This window comes from Blennius ocellaris (genome assembly GCF_963422515.1).
Source record: "Blennius ocellaris genome assembly, chromosome: 20".
Lineage (NCBI taxonomy): Eukaryota > Metazoa > Chordata > Actinopteri > Blenniiformes > Blenniidae > Blennius > Blennius ocellaris.
Window position 1 is genome coordinate 15,444,190 of NC_137669.1, and position 20,818 is coordinate 15,465,007.

The following is a 20,818-nucleotide window of genomic DNA, read 5'->3' on the forward strand; positions in this document are numbered from 1 at the left end:
AAAAAACAACAACAACCCATTTATTACACAATGGAAAAACATAAACAGGTAGTCGGGTAACTGCTGATGGTGCATGAAAGCATGACACAATAAATAAATTCTCCTTCTCAGTGAGCTGTGCCTATAAAATGTTTCATGCCACTGTGTTTCTGCGCAGGCGTTTGAAAAAGTTATGTAAAAACAATAAATAAAGAATAAAGGGAAAAATTAAGTTACGTAAACGTTTCAGCCATTAACAAAACATGATTATAAGAAGTTAGAAACATCTGGTCTTTTGAGATACTGCCTTTCTGATCTTAGGACTTTATAGTAAAGCGATGAACAATGAAAAGAGACTTTGCATCGGAAAAATCTAAAAGTTTCAATGTTTAGTTTAAACTATGGAAAAATTAACTTTTCATGTTTGCGATAATATATAACAATGCCTGCACTTCAGTGAGGTTGTTGGAACCACAGATTATTCTGCCATTAGGGAAACTCGTTACTTGAGTAATTAAACATCAACTGTTTACTTTTGCTTTTAATCGCACACACCCTCAGTGGAGGAAGAATCACCGCAGGCTTATCAGACCTGGGTGTGTGTCGTTTTGTGTGGTTGTTGTCAGGGTGGAACAGGTCTATTGTTCCAGAATGTTCATCAGTGACTTGTGATCTAACTGGATTAACATTTTCGGGTTCCACATTACTGTGGTCCTATTTTCACATTTTAGTACTTTGTTTATAATATTGCTATTTATCTGTTTTATTAATGTATAGCTCCGGTGCAGTTTTAATTCAAACGTTCACAAATATTTGTATCTAAAACCTTACATACTTTTTATGATGAATGAGAAGCACACAGCAGTGAGGATATGTATGTAGCTACATAACCTGTCATACTGTCATAGGAATTTGAGGGAAATTAATTCACACGCTTTATATAAAACAGAAACAGTCCTCAGAAATCGCTTTAATTAAAGTTCTAGTCTTTTGATAACTGTCTTCGTGCATGTTTGTGTATTACACTAAATCTCCACGAGATGGCGGTGTCGTACAGTTTAACATGTGTCTTGGAGGGTGAAGCCGCCTCACAGTTCAATTTAGTTTATGGGGTGGATTGTTGCTCCTCAAACAAGAATGAATTTAGACTAAAACAAATGTGATTAATCGATCCATCCCACCGTCCTGTGTACCTCCTCCATCCCGAGTGGCTGCTAATACGAATTTCTATATTTCAGCTTATAATCGTTATTGAACAAGACGATTGATTTAGAGGTTGTCAGGCAGTTTTTGTTTCTCCATATTCAGCATTAATAACGTAAAATCCTTGCAAAAATGTAAAAAAAAAAAAAATTTAAATAACAATTTGTGGGAGGGGGTATTTGAGCAAACATTCAGAAACCAACCAGTTCCGTTTCTCTTTTGAAAGATGGTGCCAGAGGGTGATGTTGTGTATTCAGACTCAGTCTCCACGTCTGAAACGACTCAGTGAAGCTGAATTGACCTTTTATCTATACTTTGTGTACATTTGACAAAAGTTAGGCTATAATTAGGTCTGACCTGTCTTGTTTGAGTTGCTCATTTGGTTTTTAACTGTCGGCCTGTTACCTGGACATGGATGTGCTCTTGTGTTGTTGAAATAGTACATTTTACTTTCTCATATTTTAAATTTCAAAGCAGAATTAAAGTCAGATAATGTAGGTATGTGCATAATATGAGTTTTTTTTTTTTTTTTTAAACGGGAAGCCTGAACATATCAGGATGTGTGCTTGTATTCCTGTCAAAATAAAATATCTTGTTATTGTATTAGAGGTTTTTTTTATTATTATTTTATGTCGCTGAGTATGGAGTCAAATGTGTAAATACCTTTCTCAATATAACCTCTAGAGTGTTAATATTATATCTGAGCTCCAATATGAGAGTACATTTTGACACGTTGGTTGGGGGATGGTGTTTTATTTTTTCTCTGTCGTCCCCTCTGTGTGCAGTGGTGTTGAGTGTCTTCATCTCTTTTTGTGAGTCAGTGCTCAGATAGGAGGCTCACTGGTTCATACCTCTGCAGATTCCAGCCGGAGACACATTGTGAATGATGGATTGTTCAGAAGAGGTTCTGCCTGTGTTCGAGGAGTCCAGCGCTCAGATGGAGCTTAAAAAGGGAATGTCCATCTTCATTGACGTGAGTATCTATTCACATTTCCCATGTAAAACAATCCGTGCACACTTTTAATCTAAGACCAAACTGCAAAAAACTCTCATGCAATGTGTTATTACATTAGTTTTCTGTATTAACTATAGCAACAATACACATTCCAGTCAAGCAGGATAAAGTAAATGCAAGATGTATAATATTACACGGGTAAAAACATGCTTAAATTGCAGTTTCAACGATTTCCTCAAAACCTCTGAGGAGGGTCTTTTATCTCTTCACATATATCAATGGTTTCCTATCAAATAGACTCTGCTTTTTCTATTCAGTTATTTTGTGCAAGGATATCAGGTCCTGTTACTTTTTTTGGGGGGACTGAAATTAGTGGCTTAATTGTTGCTGGATCTATTTTTTATTTTTTATTTTTAAACTTGGACAATTGTGAAGAAATATGTAAAAGATTATGCATCAGAATATATTTCCTTTTAGCACTTAATGATGTGAGTGTACACACACACACACACACACAGAGAGAGAGAGAGAGAGAGAGAGAGAGAGAGAGAGAGAGAGAGAGAGAGAGAGAGAGAGGTTGGTGGATTATTCAGCTAATGATCTTCCTCCTTGGTGTCATTTCTCAGAGGCTTCATACCTCTGCCACTTCCTTTCAGCCACCTCCTGATTATATTCCCCTCTTTTCTTCACGCTTTCATTCAGTTGTGAAGTCTTAACCATGGACCTGAGTGCTGCCTTCAGTGTTGGAGGGGCGACAGGAGAGACTGCAAACACACACAACTGAGAGTTATTAGGGATGAGAGGCTGTATTCACCTGATCAAACAGTCCAACAATGCTCTGTCTGCTGCAGTAATAAATGACACCTCTTGTTTTCAGAGGAAGACTTGAAAACCATTGTGTTGCCGTTTGACACATCTTGTTCTCTGCGCATCAGGCGCAGCATGCTGTGCGTTAAAATAGACGTGAAACGGCCAATTCTTTTTCTGAAACAGTTCATATATTTTTATTCAGCTTTTGCTTTTGGGCTGCAGGAGTCCCTGTGCTCATATTGCCAATTCTTTTAGATAATTAAATCTGCAGTAGCAGATTTTCATCATGGCAATTACCATTGAGCTTTTAAATTTTTAAATACTTTAATTACGTAAATGCCTATCTATCTATCTATCTATCTATCTATCTATCTATCTATCTATCTATCTATCTATCTATCTATCTATCTAAAAAAAAACACAATATGATATAATATATTGTCATCAATACACCATTGTACATCAGTTACAGAATGATGTTAAATATGGCCCAAACACTAAATAGGCTACACTAAAATATCACCGTAATTTATACCTTTATATGTATTAAGAATATTGATGAGGTCAAACAAGAAAAATACCTGTACATGTGAGTATTTTCTTTAGTGATCAATGTGTATTAACTCGAGGTATTCAATTTGATTAGCTAATTAGAAATATTACAGAGAAATACGTAGTATTGAGAGAATGATGGCTGGATTTTGAACACAAGTTTTTGTACAGCAAAGCAGAAATGAAAAAAAAAAAGAATAAAGTGTAAACATGAAGACTAAGCAGTCTGCCAAAACATCGTGGGCGGAGGCTTTCTATTCATTTTCTTACTTTTTCGTCTTGTCGTCTTGGAAAACACACAAACGGGTATATTTTTTTTCTTTCTTTCCTGTTTCGACTTTGATCTAAAATTAGGATCTTGTGGATATTGATTGATCCGGTTGTGCTGCCTGGTTAGATCCTGCTTCTCCTTCACATGTAAACATGTGACAATATGAAAATGTGCGTGATCCTATTCTGAGGTGGTTGATGTGGTCGTCATCGTCACGCCGCCTTTCATGGCCTGCCTGTGGACTCTGGGACAGCACCATTAATTATTTAATGACACTGCTTTTGCAAGTGAGATGTTCACAAACACACACACACACGCATACTCCCGCGCGCGCGCACACACACACACACACACACACACACACACACACACACACACACACACACACACACACACACAGTCTTTAGCGTTGAATAACCTCTTTGCCCTTTCTTTCCATTCTCATTTCAGATATTGAGGAGGGCAGATAAAAATGGTAAGTAATTAAAGAGCCATCAGATCTACAGTCAAACACTTCCTCATTTTGTCCTCACTGTTATTCCGGCCACTATTTCTCATGAGCAAAAACAGATCCACTTTCTCAATGAAATTCTGATCATGGCTCTCTGCTGATACTCTTTTAGTTTCCATGGAAACAGGGAACTGACCATGCCCATTGATCTGTCTTATCAGAGCAATAATGAAGTAAAACATCCAAAATGTGTATGGTTTCAAGGTGCTATTATGAAGGCAGTCTACAAATAAATGTGACTTAGAAGCACTTCGAAGGATGTTTAATTCTCTAATCATTTCACTTCCACATGCATGAATAAACTTAGGGCAGAAAATAACAGAAAAGCAGGGAAATAAATGAGTCAAATAAAGCAATCAGCCTCTGCTCTCACTTTAATAATGTCACTAAAGTTTTGCATTTCACACAACAAAAATACAGACTCTTTCCTTCCTGCATTTGCTTGGGAGGCATATAATTCTGTACTCAGCTCACTATCTCAGCATCAATTATATTTTATTATAAGAGTCCATAGCTTTATGTGACGACGACATAAATGTGTGAAGAAATACCATTTTATGGATTGAGATGCGAAAACCTGTGAAATACATTATTACCTCTTTAAATGTGTTGAATCAAACTTTTTAAAGTTTAGATCCAATTAAGAAAAATCTCTTTTAATAAGAGTCTTTTGACTCTTTTCAGCTGTGTTGACTACATCACTAGGGTTGTTACTGAAGTCATGGGATGTTTCAGGTGTTCCAACGTGACACACCTTCACTCAGGTGACCCAGTTGGGGTTGACCAGACTCTGGCTCGTGCCCAAGCCGCCATCTGGAAGCTCCTTCTACCATCTCCAAAGTGGAAATCTTTCCACCCTTTGCTCACCCGGGGATACTCGTACACTTACAGACCTGACCCACTCCGCTGTGTTTGTATTCCTCTGAAGTGCCCCCTGCTGCACCGCCACACTCCTCGTCCTCTCAGGAAATCATAAGCTCCCAATGGGAGCACCTGAATTGAAGCAGCCCGTGTCAGCACCTCAACCAACCTCAATTCAGTTGTTGTGACATGATCTGCGACCTTGAGCTGTCTTCCCACATCAACTCAGAGGTTACAGTCCAGTGTGCAGGTGAGCCGGCGGCTCTGCTTGCTCTGTTGAAGCTGATTATTTTGCGGAGACTGACCCGCTCGCTGTTAGTCATGCATTTAAAATGGACACACGCTCCACAAAAAGAGGGATATTTGTTTACGTTCTTATGGACCGTGTGGAGCAATGATTTTATTTAGAGATGAAACCTGGGTTTGTTTGTTTTCTTTTGTGTGCGACTGAATTCTGACAGTGGCATTTTGCCCGGAGGTAGTCGTACTCTGTAAATGAACAGGTACAAGCTTTCACACATTTCAACATTTCGAGTCTATTTTCGTTGCCCGTGACTGAATGTCACCCCCAGAACTGTCAAGACATGTCAACTTGAAATGGTTGAGACACAGACATCAGCCCTGTTTCATTACATATAGAAAGGCTTCATTCTCACGGACGGACCCAGATCCAAATCTCCAGAGCTGTTCACATGTCGACAGGCTCAATTATCTGTTTCATAAAGTTTCCACACTGTGACTGACGTAAGGTCTTGTCACGCAGCATGTGGAGAAGTCGTCCCACATGTTGGTTTTTCACGTCGTACAAATGGCAGAACTAATACGTCAAGCCTGTTTCATGCTTATTTCTGGGCTCGTCGACTGTGAGTCACCGCGGCCGCGATTTATGTACTTGTGTTCCTCTCTCGTCTCTTTCTCGCTCCTGTCTATTGCAAGATGACAGTCGTAACCGAACGTCACCCCCAGAGTGGGTCAGCGGTGAAAGGTCAATGATCGGCTTCCTCTCGTCACACGAACAGAGAGACGTGTCTGGAGGCAGACAGGTTGTCAGTGGTTTGTTGTCTTCACACCACCGGAGGATATTTAAATTGGAGCTCCTCCTTACTGTTTGTTTTCCCCTCATGAATATTTCATGGCACTTCCTATTCTATTCTTTGCTGAGCTCCAAAGCATTAAAAATGACTGAATACTGAGCTTCTCATCAAGCTAGTCTAATGGAGCAAATGCTGATGACCTTATGCATTCGCGTGAGAGAAACAAACTAAATGCTCCACTGTATAGTTATTTTGCCCTGGTTTATTGTTCTGTTTTACATATTTAAATGAAGCTGAACTGCACACTTCATCTGTCTTCTCGCCATTCTAGTCACTACAGTTCAGTACATGATTTATGACGTCTGCTCTGGCGAACATTGCCTTCGGTTTTAATCAGAATTGAATAAAGTTACGTAACCAACTTCATAATTAATGACCAAGAATTTTTGCTGCTGATAAAGAACAAATTTTTTTGTGTTCAACACAGAATCTCAATCATTAAAATATAAATCATTTCATCTAATTAGCAATTCACACAAAGGATATTGAGAGTGATTCCGTGTTGAGATGATTTGTTCTTTGCCCGCAGATGACGGGAAGCTGTCTTTTGATGAATTCAAGTCCTACTTCTCTGATGGAGTCTTGACAGCTGACGAACTGAAGGAGCTCTTCCACACAATTGACACCCATAACACAGAGTAAGTGAACTCATCGCTTCATTGTATTATACTGGGTTTTTTTTTCTAAAGAAGACAGAAGTGAGTCGTGGCTGCAGCAGCACTGATAGTCAGTGGAATTTATTCAAACGCATTCTATTTAAATAATGAATCCACAGTGTTTGTTTTACCACACTGACATTTTTAAAAATCTTCTTTTACATGTTCCTCATACATTACTCACTGTGCTTTTGAGAATGCTCACATCCAGAAAACAACGACGCACCTGAACATGCACAGATGTCCCATAACATGCCTAATAATTGTTCTTCACATTGAGCTGTAATGCACTTTGTATTTTGACAATTTTCAGTCAGAAACAACAGTAACGTCTGCAGCAGTTTGTTTTTATCAAACCACATGGGTCAGCTCGCTTTACCCCACGTTCATCCATGAGCCTGAGACGGGTTCATTGCTTTTCCAATAGAAATCAAAACGTATTAGGAAAACCCATAAGAGCTGCAGTTTTGGAGATGTTAAAACCCAATCTTACCAAACCCGCCCAGATTCTCATGCTTTGCTATTTTAAGTGCTTCCAACACATCAATTTTTTTTGACAAAAATGGTTACTTACCTAATAAATCCCACCTACAAACAAGTGCCATAATAAAGAGAAATACCTGTTATCAGGTAAAACCAGGTAGAACTGATAGAGATTAAAACCTGTTTTTAAAATGCCAAGCCAAGACAGCAGCACAGGAACATAGTTACGACAATACACACACACAACATAAACACAGTGAGTCACACACTAATAGAATAGAAGCAAGGTTGTGAGTTTTGATAGTTTCAAGCCTTTTATATGTAATTTTCCTGTTCAGCCGAGCTAAACTCAGCAGTCCACCGGGACGACTCGGTATTATGGAAAACCTCTGAATGACACTTATTCTTGTCTTGTGAAATGTTAGTGTCGCACTTTGATGAGAATTGTTTGTTCCATCGTTGGCTCGGGATAGTGAAAGCAGACCCAGCTGAGGCTGTGAGCTCCTGTTTTCTCTCCGCAGGACACAAGGGACTTATGTCACGCTTCTCTGTTCTCCCATCAGCTGCTTGTCTCACTTGTAAGGATTACAGCTGTTGTATTATGGTACAACATTATTTTTAGGCTCTTTCGCATCATGATTATTCCACCTCTGCTTTACATATTTTCCGGTCATGACACAAGCACATCCAGAGATATTACTTTTCAATACTTTTAAGCAAAAATGGCAAATGAACAGCCACTCACCAGTCATCTTCAATCAGTGCAGTGAGCTCTGTGGACGTTAGATAAGAATGAGGTTTAAAGCATATATGGTGAAGTAAAGTTACTTCCTGGCAGTTTTTCATGTTCCTCTTGAGGGCATCGTACAACATTGCGAGGTCTTGGCCTCATAATGGTCACTGTTGTGTTGTAACCGGAGCAATCCAAGCAAAATTGAACTGAACAGGTCTGATTTGTCGTGTAAAATAAATGGACATATTTTCTTGACTCTGCTCTGGTGTCAAACCTTCACATTCAGCTCTCCGTAGTAGAAGCTGGTAATTGAGTAATTATAGCAGGATAATTGTTGTCACCAGTGTCACCTGTGGCAAATGGTTTTGTTTGATTTTATTAACACTGCTTAATGAACATCCCTATTATGATGTTCACTGGAATGACTGCTGCAGGCAATGTGTTGATTGTGTTACATCCGTTACTGATGTAATTAAAGAATGTTTCACAATCAGCGAACATCATGGCTGGAAGCCATTGTCGCTGAAGAGACAGTCTTATAGACTTATAGACTTCTTCCTCGAAATAGCTGCTTCTGCAAGCGCAGGCTCACCAGGTCGTCACATCACGCTGAGATATTAAAGCTTTTAACACTCAGCCTTGCGTCATGTAATGATCACCTCTTTTACATTCACATCAGCGTAAAACAGCTAATTTCCCACTTGCATTATTATCTGAGAAGTTCATTTGCAGGGATTTAGTTTTTGAATGACTATTGTTTTTTTTGAGTGTCTTCCAAAAACCAAAAGTAGCAATGTATGTTTTGATGATGAATATAGAAAAATGTGTTTTTCTTTTAATCTGCCGGTTGCTCCCAGGTTGATTTCATGGCTGTATCTTCAGTTAAATGAAACAATCCATCCATCCATCCATCTCATGTACCGCTTTAGCCACCTTATGGCCCCGAGGAGGCTGGAGTCATTCCCAGCTGATGCCGTGGGCAGGTCGCCAGTCCAATTCAGGGCAAACGCAGAGAGAAAAACAATCGCTCACATTCACACCTACGGACAAGTCCTACCTCAATCAAAGGCATGATTTTGGACTGTGGGGCGAAGCTGGATTAATCCAACATACGCACAGGGAGAACGTATAAACTGCAAAGAAAAGCCTTGAAGCTTGGACAATATTTTAGATTTATGATCTTTTGGTCAGAAAAAGATAATTCCATTGAATTTTTGTTTATGTGTAATGTTCGCCCTGCATCCACAAAAATGTTTTATTAACCTGAAATGTATGCATGGAGTAAAGATGTTTCTCAGTGTCATTTTCTTATACAACTTTAGGTTTTTGAATAGAGATTTTATCACGTCAGTTTGCTTGATGAATGCGTGAATACTTTGTCATTTCAAAAATGTAACATGCACCTGTATTCCAGTCACTTCTGCCATAATGGCTGTGCTTATTTGAGAATTTCCCACATAAAAGATAACTGTAAAACCAGAAATGAACACTTATTCCTCTGTGCAAAATGAGGAAGGAACTTGGAAGATAGCAAAGTTGTTAGAAGGTAATTTGGAAGTCTCGTATTGAATCCTGTATTGATCTGAGAGTGAATCACCGATCTGAAAGGTCTGCCTGACAAGGCCATGTCAGGTTATGGTTGAAAACTGAAAGATTATTCAGTACTTCATTAAGTTTCAAAACGACGACACAGGATATAATCTATTTTGTACATCCAGACAAAGCCATGAGCAGGAAAATGATTTGAAATCATATTGAACCCATTATGTGTCATTTCTTAGCAGAAATTGTCAGAGCTTGAAACCACATACAATTTAGTATCTGACCTCGGTCTCTCTTTTCCTGTTCACGACCGTCCTCTGCATCCTCTTAAGTGTTTTTCGCTGTTTGGACCGAATGATTGCAGCAGCGTTCCTCCCATGCGACGAGCAGCTACATTCTGAGTGGCGCTAAAACCGATGAAATTCCCACAGGTTTCCATTCCTCTTACAAGACATGAGATGTGTTGTTTGTGTAGCTGACAGCTCGATGCTCCGCTGATACGATGTCTTAAGTGTTCATATTTTTTCTCTTCAACACTTTTGTGTGTGACTCCCGTTTTGTTTGTGTCTTTTTCATCCTGATGCAGATATCCTCCACAAAAACACACCTCTTCAAATAGATTTATCGTAAAAAAAAAACCAGTATTTCTGAACACTTTTCCAACAGAGAATTTCCTGTTTGACACATTCGTCTTTTATTCATCTTCTGGAGGGGAAACTCATAAATAATTCAATTAGTAATTATTACATTCAATCAGTTCTGTCTGCAATCACATACCTATTCTTCAAATCAGAGTCTGCACAGAATTTAATAATTAGACTTAACACGGCTTTAACCTTGGAAATATCTTCTTTCTTCAGATTAAAAAAAAAAAAAGTATTAATTCTCTCCCTCTCATTTGCTTTGCAGCAACGTGGACACCGATGAACTCTGTGGTAAGTTCGCTCTTCACATAAAGCGGAACCACTTTAAATATTGTTTCTTAAAACCTGTAATGTTTCTCCACATCCTGCAGCACCGCAGACTCAAATGCTATTTGACAATTTCCCAGCATAAGGAAAGAAACATGTTAGAGGCTCTCTCTGACCATAACCCCGACAGGCAGTGTGACCGAGGTGTCACACCAGTGCTGCTTCAAAAAACACCTACAGCACTGTCCCAGTTATCTAACTCCAAAACATTTCTATATTCAGCTTCTTCTTTTTTGTCTTTTCTTTTTGGGTGGTTTGTTGTGAAGAATACTTCTCCCAGCACCTTGGTGAATATGAGAATGTTCTTGCTGCCTTAGAAGACTTGAATATGTCCATACTGAAGGCAATGGACAAAACCAAGAAGGTAAGACGATAAAAAAAAAAACACACAACTTGACACTGAAGGACTGTTTCCTTTAAAAGTATGTTGTTTGGGTCAGTATCCGTTCAATGTGTAAGGATGGTGTCAAAAAGGCGAGGACAGTATAAGAATCTGGAAGAACAATAGAATAGAATACAATAGAATTGTTTTTGTAATCCTGACCTACAGTATATTAATTCGCAATGGAACATGATATCCAGTGTTGAAGGTGAAACTTTTTACTATTTCATCAAAAATAGCTTCCTTTCAGATTTGTGTCAGACTTAAATCTTAAAACTTAAAAAAAAAAAAAAAAAGTTGGGACACAACATTTTGCACCCAATTAGGTTATTTGAAAATTGGGTCACTGTCCATAAAAAGAGCATCTTAAAGTGACAGAATCTCTCTGGAGTAGAGAGGGACAGAAGCTATCAAACTCTTTTGAATGAAATCCAAATGTTTGTCAGGTTTTTTTTTATAAAGTGTTCCTGAACATACCAGTACAGATCCAAAGCTCATATTATCATCAAATAATTCAGTCAACCTGCAGAAATCTGTTCGTGTAATTGGTAAGATCAAAGATCAACAGTAAACGCTTGAATTCTTCAAACTCAAGTTGCAACAAAACCTGATTGAGTCCTGATTCTGCACTAGAAACTATTGCACGAGCTCAAGGTGACGTCCAGGAAACTCTGAGTGTGAACACAATTATTACATTTACAAATGCTTGTGTTCTGTGGTGAATAGAACATGGGTTTATTTTTTGGCAAATCATTGCATTTGGCTTTTAAACATTTTCCCATGGCTTGTTATGTTATATTTATCAGACATTTTCATCTATAAATGTAAGTATAGTTGATGATGCAGCATTGTTAATGATGCTGATAGAAATAATACAAAAAGAAACATCCCACTGTAAATATATTCACATTGTCAGTTTTAACCCTCATGTACTTCAGCTACAACCTGTCAGGTCTTTTGTTTTTTTTAAACCGATTTGCGGACATTTACTTATGTCAGACATTAAATATCATGTCACGAGAGAAAACTGCAAGTGAGGTTATTAATTTGGACGGCTTGAAGATAATAGAGACATGTTTCATTTACTCAGCATGTCGCCTGCGCTCCTTCGTGCACGTCTCTCCCAGCATGCTCTGCTGCTGCCCATCGGAGTCCCTCTGATCTCCCATTAGCTAGATTATCTCTTCACAGCCGAAAAGGCTCCTTCATGCTTTTCATTAATCCTCAAAAAAACAAACATCTTTTGATTCTTTTTTGGACTTACAGCCAACATAGATGACACTTTAAGGCTTGTGTCGCCAGCCAAATATTGCTTTTAGTCTTTGTCCCCTGTGATCTGATCCGATGGCGTCGCTGTCTGAAGCTGAGTGCTTCTACAATATTAGAGCAGTGAAGGAGGAGGTTAAGTGTTGCAAGAGAGATAAAGTCAGACAGACATAGATGAGGGTAAATGATCAGCGGTGATGATGAAAGATGAGGGACTGAAGGGAGGAATGATGAAAAGAAATTGGTGTGAGATGTACTGAGAGAGGTGGCTATTTAGATCTGCAGGTAAAAAATGGTTCCATTTCTTTCTCTATACTCAGTAGTGTCTCATTCAGTACATGTGACACACAGTGAGAAGCTGAAATCCACCCTTAGATCTGCACTGAAGCACAAACATCTCATCATTGCCACTGTTTGCGAGTCAAATTTGTCCGTTTTCTTTCCTTTGTCAAAAAGAACCAAGAATGATTGACGTACAGAAACTCTGGAGACAAAGATACATGTTGAAGAGCAACTGACACTGAAAAAGAAGACATGTGATTGGAGATGTTAAAGAAAATTCTGTAAAACTATCTATCCATCTCTGATGCTGTATTATACTACTTCAGCAAAAACCCTGCAACATTGCAACAGAACTGTTATGAAGTCATGATAACTGAATGAGGAGTCACTTCGTCTCCTTGGAAGGCTTCTTACAAAATGTCAAAGATATTTTTTTAAGAGATGGGTTGTAATTGTATTAAATGAGCCTTCATTTCTAGACAGAAAGAAAAAAACATTTCCGAACTCTGTGCAGACCTTCACAGGCTTCAACATGTGCTGAGGTGATGTGGAAAATCAAAGTGCTCTTCAAATACATTTGAGATTGAAAAAAAAGTGCTTAAAAACAGCAAATGAGGCTGTAGGAGGGCAAAAATTTGAAACCATGGATATAATATAGACACTTATGTTTTACTTTAGTTATTCACAAATGATTGCTCTCCTTGCGTCAGACTTTTTTTTTTTTTTTTTTTTAAAGCACAGAATCCTCTGCTGCTCCGTCACAGCAGCTCTAAAATGAGACAAATCATTCTGCACAAATTGGACAGAATTGGCGACAACTTTCAATTTATATTTCCACACCAAAGTGTGAAAGGAGGAGCAGGATTTCACTCTGCATCGTTTCCTCTCAGGGAGCATTGTTGGATTCACACAATCACGTTGCATTTAAGCACATACGTGACACCGCAGACATTCACTCCTTCAACCCCGACTCTCATAATCAGAGCGCAAAAATATGTCCGTAAAATTGTGTGACACGTTGTTTTTCTCTGACTATTATTGAGTATTGGCTGAGTGACGAGGGGCAGCGAGAGCTGCATTAGTCACATGCTCTCCGCGGAGCTGTGTATGTGTTTGAGTGGGTGGTCTCTGGCGGTGGATGTGTGTGAGGGGGTTGGTTGTGTGTGTGTGTGTGCGCATTTGTGAGGTGTTTCTTTTTTTTCCACTTGAAAACAACAAGAATGTGAACACAAGCTAATTCATAAGTTCTATATCCATGCCTGTGAGCGAGGGAGCTGGAACAATAGAGCACATCTAAATATGAGCTGGGTATGCTTTCCTATCTAATCAGTGATGTTCTGGCTTTTTACATACAGAATTACCATATCAAAGTCCATGCAACAAGAACAAAATAAAACCGAGATTTAATGATGAAACCTGGTCGATCAAAGCTCACACATAAAGCATGGTTTTACAGGAGTTGTGACAACAGATCATTTGGAACTTGCACTGTCGACTAGGCCACGCTATAATAAAGTAGTGTAATGTTTACAGTTATTATCTGGGAGCAATTGACCAGTAACCAACAGATTATAGTAAGATTTGTTAAGAATAACACCATGAGTGATCTAACACACAAACACCATGATTCAAATGAGGGTTTAACATGCTTTGGGCCTCGTTTATAGAAGAATCTGCACAGTTTATTTTTTTTATGTACATTATTTGTAGCATGGAGAACAGAAAAATGTGAAGTTGGGCATGTTGGTGGAGATAGTCATTAAACATATCAGAGCATTACAGCAAATAAAGCAGCATTTGGCAAAAAACATTTTTAAAAAATGAAAGTGGGAGATTATCAGTCACCAACTGGAATTTTGAGGTACAAAAGTACTTTAGGGGACTGTGAACATATTTAGTCAGCAAAATAACTAAACTGAGTTAAATGGAATTCCTCCTATGACATGGATATATCTGGACCAAATTATCTTCTACCTCTGCCTTCTTGTAAATGACAGTGTTGAGAGTTATCGCATCACTAAAATAAAACAGACATTACCAGACAAACTGCCTCTCGTACAGAATTCAACAAGTTCTTCACTAAAACCAAGTTGTTTGTTGATTCTGAATATCAAAAGCAAAACGGCTTTTACTTATCTTTTTTTCAGTTCAAATACATTGAGGCAGTTAAAAATTGCAATATATTCCGGTTGCAATATACCAAGCTTTCTAACGTCTGTGATCAGGATTTGACAAATTTGGAGCTGTGCGACAGGAGGAGGCTGATTTATGATGGCTGGATAGCATCCGCATCTCATACAGTAGATTCAGCACCACAAACATCAAGCCTGTGATTTTGTGCTGCGTCAGAAGCCCGAGTGTAGAATTCAACAAAGCGTTCATTCGACCTTTTGTATGACCTTTTGTCGCTGACAATGGCAAAAAAGAAAAAAAACCTTTGGCCGTTTAAAACGGCGACAAATTGGTGCCATACACAGACACAGAAAAGTTCAAATCACAAGAGGTAATCTATTGCTTGGATCGCAGGAGACTGACCTTTTTCAGTTTTGTCATGACTCACTCTCACCGAGTGAATGCGCACGCATGTGCAAGTGTGTGCACAAGGGAGTGTGCGTCGCTGATCAAATGTCAGGGATCAAACAATGCCTACGGCCAATAAAAACACCTTTTGAGACACAAACACACTGCAAGCACTACGACATTTGTGGCATTTTCGCGTGCAAATAGGAACAGTTATTCACCTGTCCGATGTGGGATTCGTGGGACTGATAATAAGAAATGTAATTATCCACTTGGTATAGTCAAGTGGTGATGCTGCCAAGAGTTTGTCTTTCACTGAAGGACTCCCGTTCAACATGATTTAATCAATGTCCCAGTGTGTGTGTGCGTGCATTTGCAAGTGTGTGTGCTCATACACGTCTTATCTTTAGAATCACACTATTCATTCTATTTTTGAGAATACAAAAATATCCCAAAGGTAGAAGCACTAAAATGCATTTCTTTTTAACAGAGACATTCACACACACACACACACACACACACGGGCTCAGTCACCTTCACATGCATTTGCTGTTCCTCTCATCGAACTGACATTAGCGTTCGCTTTGAGTCTCTGTGTCATTAGTAGAGTGTACAAACTCTGCTGTGCCGAGCTGAGCATCCTTCACTCTTTGATTTGATACTAACAGCACTCAGCCATGGCGCTCTTATTCCAGGCAGAGCAAAGGCCTCCTCTTCAAAATGTCTCAGAATTCAATTCCCCCCCCCCCCCCCCCCCAACAAACATGCCATCAACTCGCAATAAGGCACCGATGACTCTTTCACATCACTGATGTTGTTGTCAAGGATACTCCAGATGTAAATATGTCATCTCTCTGAAAGGACGCTGACGTGATGCATTAAAAAGAGTCAACAACCGGCATCAGTGTGCGATTTGATGGGTTTGGATTGGGAGGCGTCTCTTTCTCCTTCCTTCGGTTGAATTATTCCCTTCATATGATTGCATTACATCTCTTCCTGCTATTTTTACCAGCAGACCAAACACTAATTTTGTAGTTTTGTGCTTTGCTTTTTGAGGTGTATCATCTATCTGATTTTTTTTTTTTTTATTGAGTTCAGACAGTTGATGATAATTCTTCAGAAACATTTTCGCTCTGAGACAGCGATGTCACCACCAGGTGAATTTGTATTTAACCATGTCTTCACTGATGTCTGTGGCTAACATTTATTTACTTTTAATCCCTTGCAACCCTTTGTTAACCTGACATTTGTCCCTAAAAGACCATTTAAACTAGGCTTATCCAGTACGTCACCTTCATATAACACAAGTAGTAAAGGATGCATCACTTTCACCTCATCTTATCCAAAACAAACCTTTAATGTTGAGTATTTTTTGTCCAGACACAGACTTTAAGTTAACCTAAAGCAATTCCCACTCACAGCAATCATCCGGAGCTTTGACCTTTTCTCATTACGTGTTAAAAGAGACCAGTTAAGTGCTGCCATCAGGTCAATATGAGATCATTAGAGCTGCTTTAAGCAAAAAAAAAGAAAACAAATGTTCCCATCCTTCATTTTCCAGCAGCAGCTGTGTTATGTAATCGTTTCTACATCAATGATCTTGTCTTGATTAGCAGAGAGGGACTGGACACTGGGGGACACGAGAACCGAGTCCCGGCTCTCTTTGTTGGCCATGTTTTGTCGTTCCTCCCACACTAACTTGTCCTCCTCCTCCTCCGCCTCGGCTCCATTGGCAGGATTATCAGGAGTCCACCCACCTGGAGCAGTTTGTGACCCGCTTCCTTCTGAAGGAGACAACCAATCAGCTTCATTCTCTCCAGAGCTCCCTTGAGTGTGCCATGGAAACCACAGCTGAGCAGACTCGCCAGGAGAAGTAAGAAAAAAAAACATTAAAAAAATCTTTCCGGCCCTTCATACATTTCAAAACACATTGTTCAATTGTGCTCATAATTACAGTTCTCACAAGTAGTCATGCTGTTCTGTCCCGGCCACATGCGCTGATTTAAATCCCACATGTCAGACTTCTGTCGTGCTTTTCTCCGAGGTTCTCCACTTAGTGTTGGTTAAAAATACCTGATCTTCTCTGTAATCCGGAAGTTATATCCCGTGATTATTGGTTTGATTAAAATGTAAATCCTCATCCTGTGGGAACACGCGGGCAAGCAGGAGCAAATTAAAGAGGGCTTATTGATTGAGACTCAAGAGAATTGGAGAACATAGGTCAACACAGCACAACTGAACACACAAGAGATGATGTGAGCAGCTCGGGAAGTGAAGCGGAAGCATCATACAAACAAATGCTTGGTTTCGTTGCAGCTCTACAGATTTTCTTTCCAAATCTCTGCATATAATATCCCATATAATAATTAATGGATCAGTTAAACTAATATCTGCCTGGATTTGTACAGTTGCTTTGTTAGATTCAAAGAAAAACAAAAGACCAACTGGATGTGAAGAGTTGCTCTCAAATGTGCTAACAGGTTGTGAAGCCACAAACATCATTGCAGATTTAACATGCGCTTTCGATTTGTGTCTCCATCAAGGTTGGCAAAATATGAATTTGTTTACATCTCCAAGTCTTATTTCTGAGTGCATTGCCAGGCTGATAAAGTAGGGGGGGGGGGGGGGGGGATGCAGCTATGATCTCATTATGAGCATGTTCATAAATATGCTGAGTGATAATGCCCGCTAGCTCTCGCTGTGTGAGAGAGGAGGACCACCAATGATTCGGCCTGAGGCGTTCAGTCATGTGATGTTGCATGTTTGTGCAGTATTTGATCCGTCTGGGACTGTACTGACTAATCAGACACGCCATCGGTCTGCTCAGTTCATTAGTGGGGTTGACTTACCAGTACAAGTGCTCCGCATGTATAGATTATCTACGAACAAGTATTTATGTCTCCAGTGCAGGAAATATGGCTTCTTTTAAATCATTATATCCACATAGCTTTGTTTGGAAATTCAGAGGGGAAGGGAATGCTTTGAGATGCTGGCTTTATTTTTAAGACCTGTGAAATACACAAATATTCCCAGCGATTGTAAATGGGTTGAATAAATGTTACTTGAGGTGTTTTTGGGATATCAGCAGCATACTCATCAAGCATGTACCTTGTCTTTTCCTCAATGTCCTCAACATCCTTTTCCCAATTTGTCCCAAATTGGGATAAAGGATGAATGGATTCATTCATCATGGTGTCCAGTCAGTCACTGTTGGATAAATGTGTTGCTCATCGAGCAAAAAGGATTATCTGTGATTCATGTTGTGCTCTGAGGTAAAGCTGTCACCATCACAGTTGGACAATATAAATCCATTTAAAAACTATTTTGTGCTTGGATTGGATTGGATTGGATTCCAAGCCTCAAAGAGATTGCTGCCATCTATAAAACGATTCAGATTTTCTTGAAAATAACCACTTGAAAATAACCACTGAATACTAAAATGACTTCAAATCACAAACACACATATGTAGCTGAAGATTCGGGTAGCGTATTTATCAAAGTGGAAGTTTAATATCAGAGGTGTTGTTTCTGTCCTGCTCAGTCTAACACTTCGAACCCCATCCCGTCGGATCTTTTCATGGTTTCAAGTGGGGTTTTTGGGGGTTTTTTTCGCATCATTGTCATTACATCTCTCACTTATCCTCAAAAGCAGACAATGACATACTTGGACAATCGACATTTAAATCAAACAAAACTCCTTTGCCTCTTTCTTTTTTTCTTTCTCCTCACCTCTATGAACTCTCTCTCTCTCTCTCTCTCTCTCTCTCTCTCTCTCTCTCTCTCTCTCTCTCTCTCTCTCTCTCTCTCTCTCTCTCTCTCTCTCTCTCTGTCTCTCTCTCTCTCTGCCTTTCTATTACCCTCTCATGTCATTTCAAAGTGTGACTCTCCCTCGCTCCCCGAGCTGCTTCCGCTCCCGCAGCATCTTTCTCACTTGAAAACAAATTCCCCAAGCGTCTGAACGCAATCACTCTGTTCCTCTAAACGTCCAGCGATGTGGCCGTTTCTCCAGTGACTTTAAATAGGTTTCTGTGGTCAGTTTTGTACTTGCGAAGAGCCTGCGGACGAAGCGGAGGTCATGGCAGTGACTCTGAGCTGACTTCAAGCCTAACAAGATGTGCTTTTTGTTCACAAAGACAACCCTGTCTCATCGGTATTTTCATCCACGGCATTTTAACATTCTTAACAGTTCTCACTGGAAGCACTTTTGATCTCATGTGTATTGAGATCACAGCTTTTGTCCCCCCCCTTTTGACCTCACACTCTTGTCCTCGGCTCTTTTCCTTTGACATGAAGGCCGTGGGAGGAACATGTGGAATGGGAGTGCCGCTGGGCTTTGCTCTTATTAGTTATCTCAGACAGTTTTCGCAATTAAAGTTGCTCCTCAGCTGAGATATGACTCACTGGCAGACCAAGAGGGACCTGCCACCCAGCCTCTCCTCCTCCATGCATCAGGGATGGAGACATATTAGACTGCAGCTTGTGAATTAATTATACTTCCGTTCCCCCAGGGTGTGCAAGGGGGCATTTAAAATAAAGCCTCCTATAAGTGGTGTCATTTGGCACAGCCACGCTCTTCCTAAATAATAGGTTATTCTGATGTAGCTTGTCAGAATAGTTTAGAAAATGCTTATTCGTAGATTTTTTTAATTTGTTGGGGGTTTTTTACATTCATAATAATGATGGATTATAAAGACATGTCAGAAACTCGTTCAATACAAAGTTGTTGAATTTCTTGAACTATTTGGACAAATTACTTCTTTGTAAACCAGTATGGGTATTCAATTTCAATGAAGGCTTGGAAATGTGTTATTTTCAGTCACGCTTTAAAACAAAATCCACATATCTTTCTGCATTCTGTTCTGTGAGTGTCCTTCATGCATGCACAGGCCAATTAAAAGTAATACATTTGAAGGATCTAATCAAATATAAAGACAAATCCTTCCATCTCTTTTTGGAGTGACCTTTCAGATTATACAGCTTTCTGAATTATGTTCTGAATTTGCTGAGTGAGATCAAATATGAGTTCAAATCAACACAACCTGCTTGTTCTTCAAGTAAAATAGTTTATTTCTGAATATATTTCATCAGTCCTATTTCTAAATCATTGGAAGCCAAACAGGATTAAACGGTCCACATGAGCATTTAATTAATAGGTTTACAATTGAATGAGGTTAAAGGAACCCTTGTAATGTTTCAGCTTGAACTAAGTCAAAATAACATATTCGTGAGACATTTGTGATATGAAGCCATATGGAGCTGACAGATAGCAAAAAAAAACCAGAGTGAAAGCTGTAAGAATGACAAAGCCAGGACAATTTTTCAGTGCATAATCTGAGAGAAATCACAAGAGTCACACATTTTGTATGTGTGAAGAAATGCTTGTGAAGTGTTGCGCTTGAAAGGTGTTGGTGGGACACCTTTGACCGCTCCCATCAGGCTCCTCCAAGCTATGAAACAAACAACCATAATTCTTGTAAAATGCCACCTGAAAGACCTGTTCATGAAGAGAGTCATGACCTATATTTTAAGTTTTATATCTCATATATGAAAGCGAATTTACCTTGGATGGAAGAGTGAATTCAAATGAATGAGGATGGGTCAGAAAAGGGCCTTTTTGTGCATGCACACACAAACATATACACACCTATATTTATACACACACACACACACACACACACACACGTGTGTGTTCACACAGACACCCTGAGGTCTCCTCAAAGTACAGGACCAAACAAGTTGACAGCTGT

General features: G+C 39.4%; 1 protein-coding gene across 1 annotated transcript in view; it reads left to right on the forward strand.

Moving 5' to 3' along the window:
* The window catches only part of necab1 (N-terminal EF-hand calcium binding protein 1), a 33,772-nt gene that overhangs the window by 4,709 nt on the left and 8,245 nt on the right, over window positions 1-20,818 (forward strand). The window contains exons 2-7 of the mRNA XM_080516564.1: window positions 2,042-2,155; window positions 4,221-4,245; window positions 6,766-6,874; window positions 10,560-10,585; window positions 10,888-10,985; window positions 16,808-16,944. Coding sequence (XP_080372690.1) covers window positions 2,066-2,155; window positions 4,221-4,245; window positions 6,766-6,874; window positions 10,560-10,585; window positions 10,888-10,985; window positions 16,808-16,944 — 485 coding nt within the window. The 5' untranslated portion in view covers window positions 2,042-2,065. The remainder of the gene's footprint in view (window positions 1-2,041; window positions 2,156-4,220; window positions 4,246-6,765; window positions 6,875-10,559; window positions 10,586-10,887; window positions 10,986-16,807; window positions 16,945-20,818) is intronic.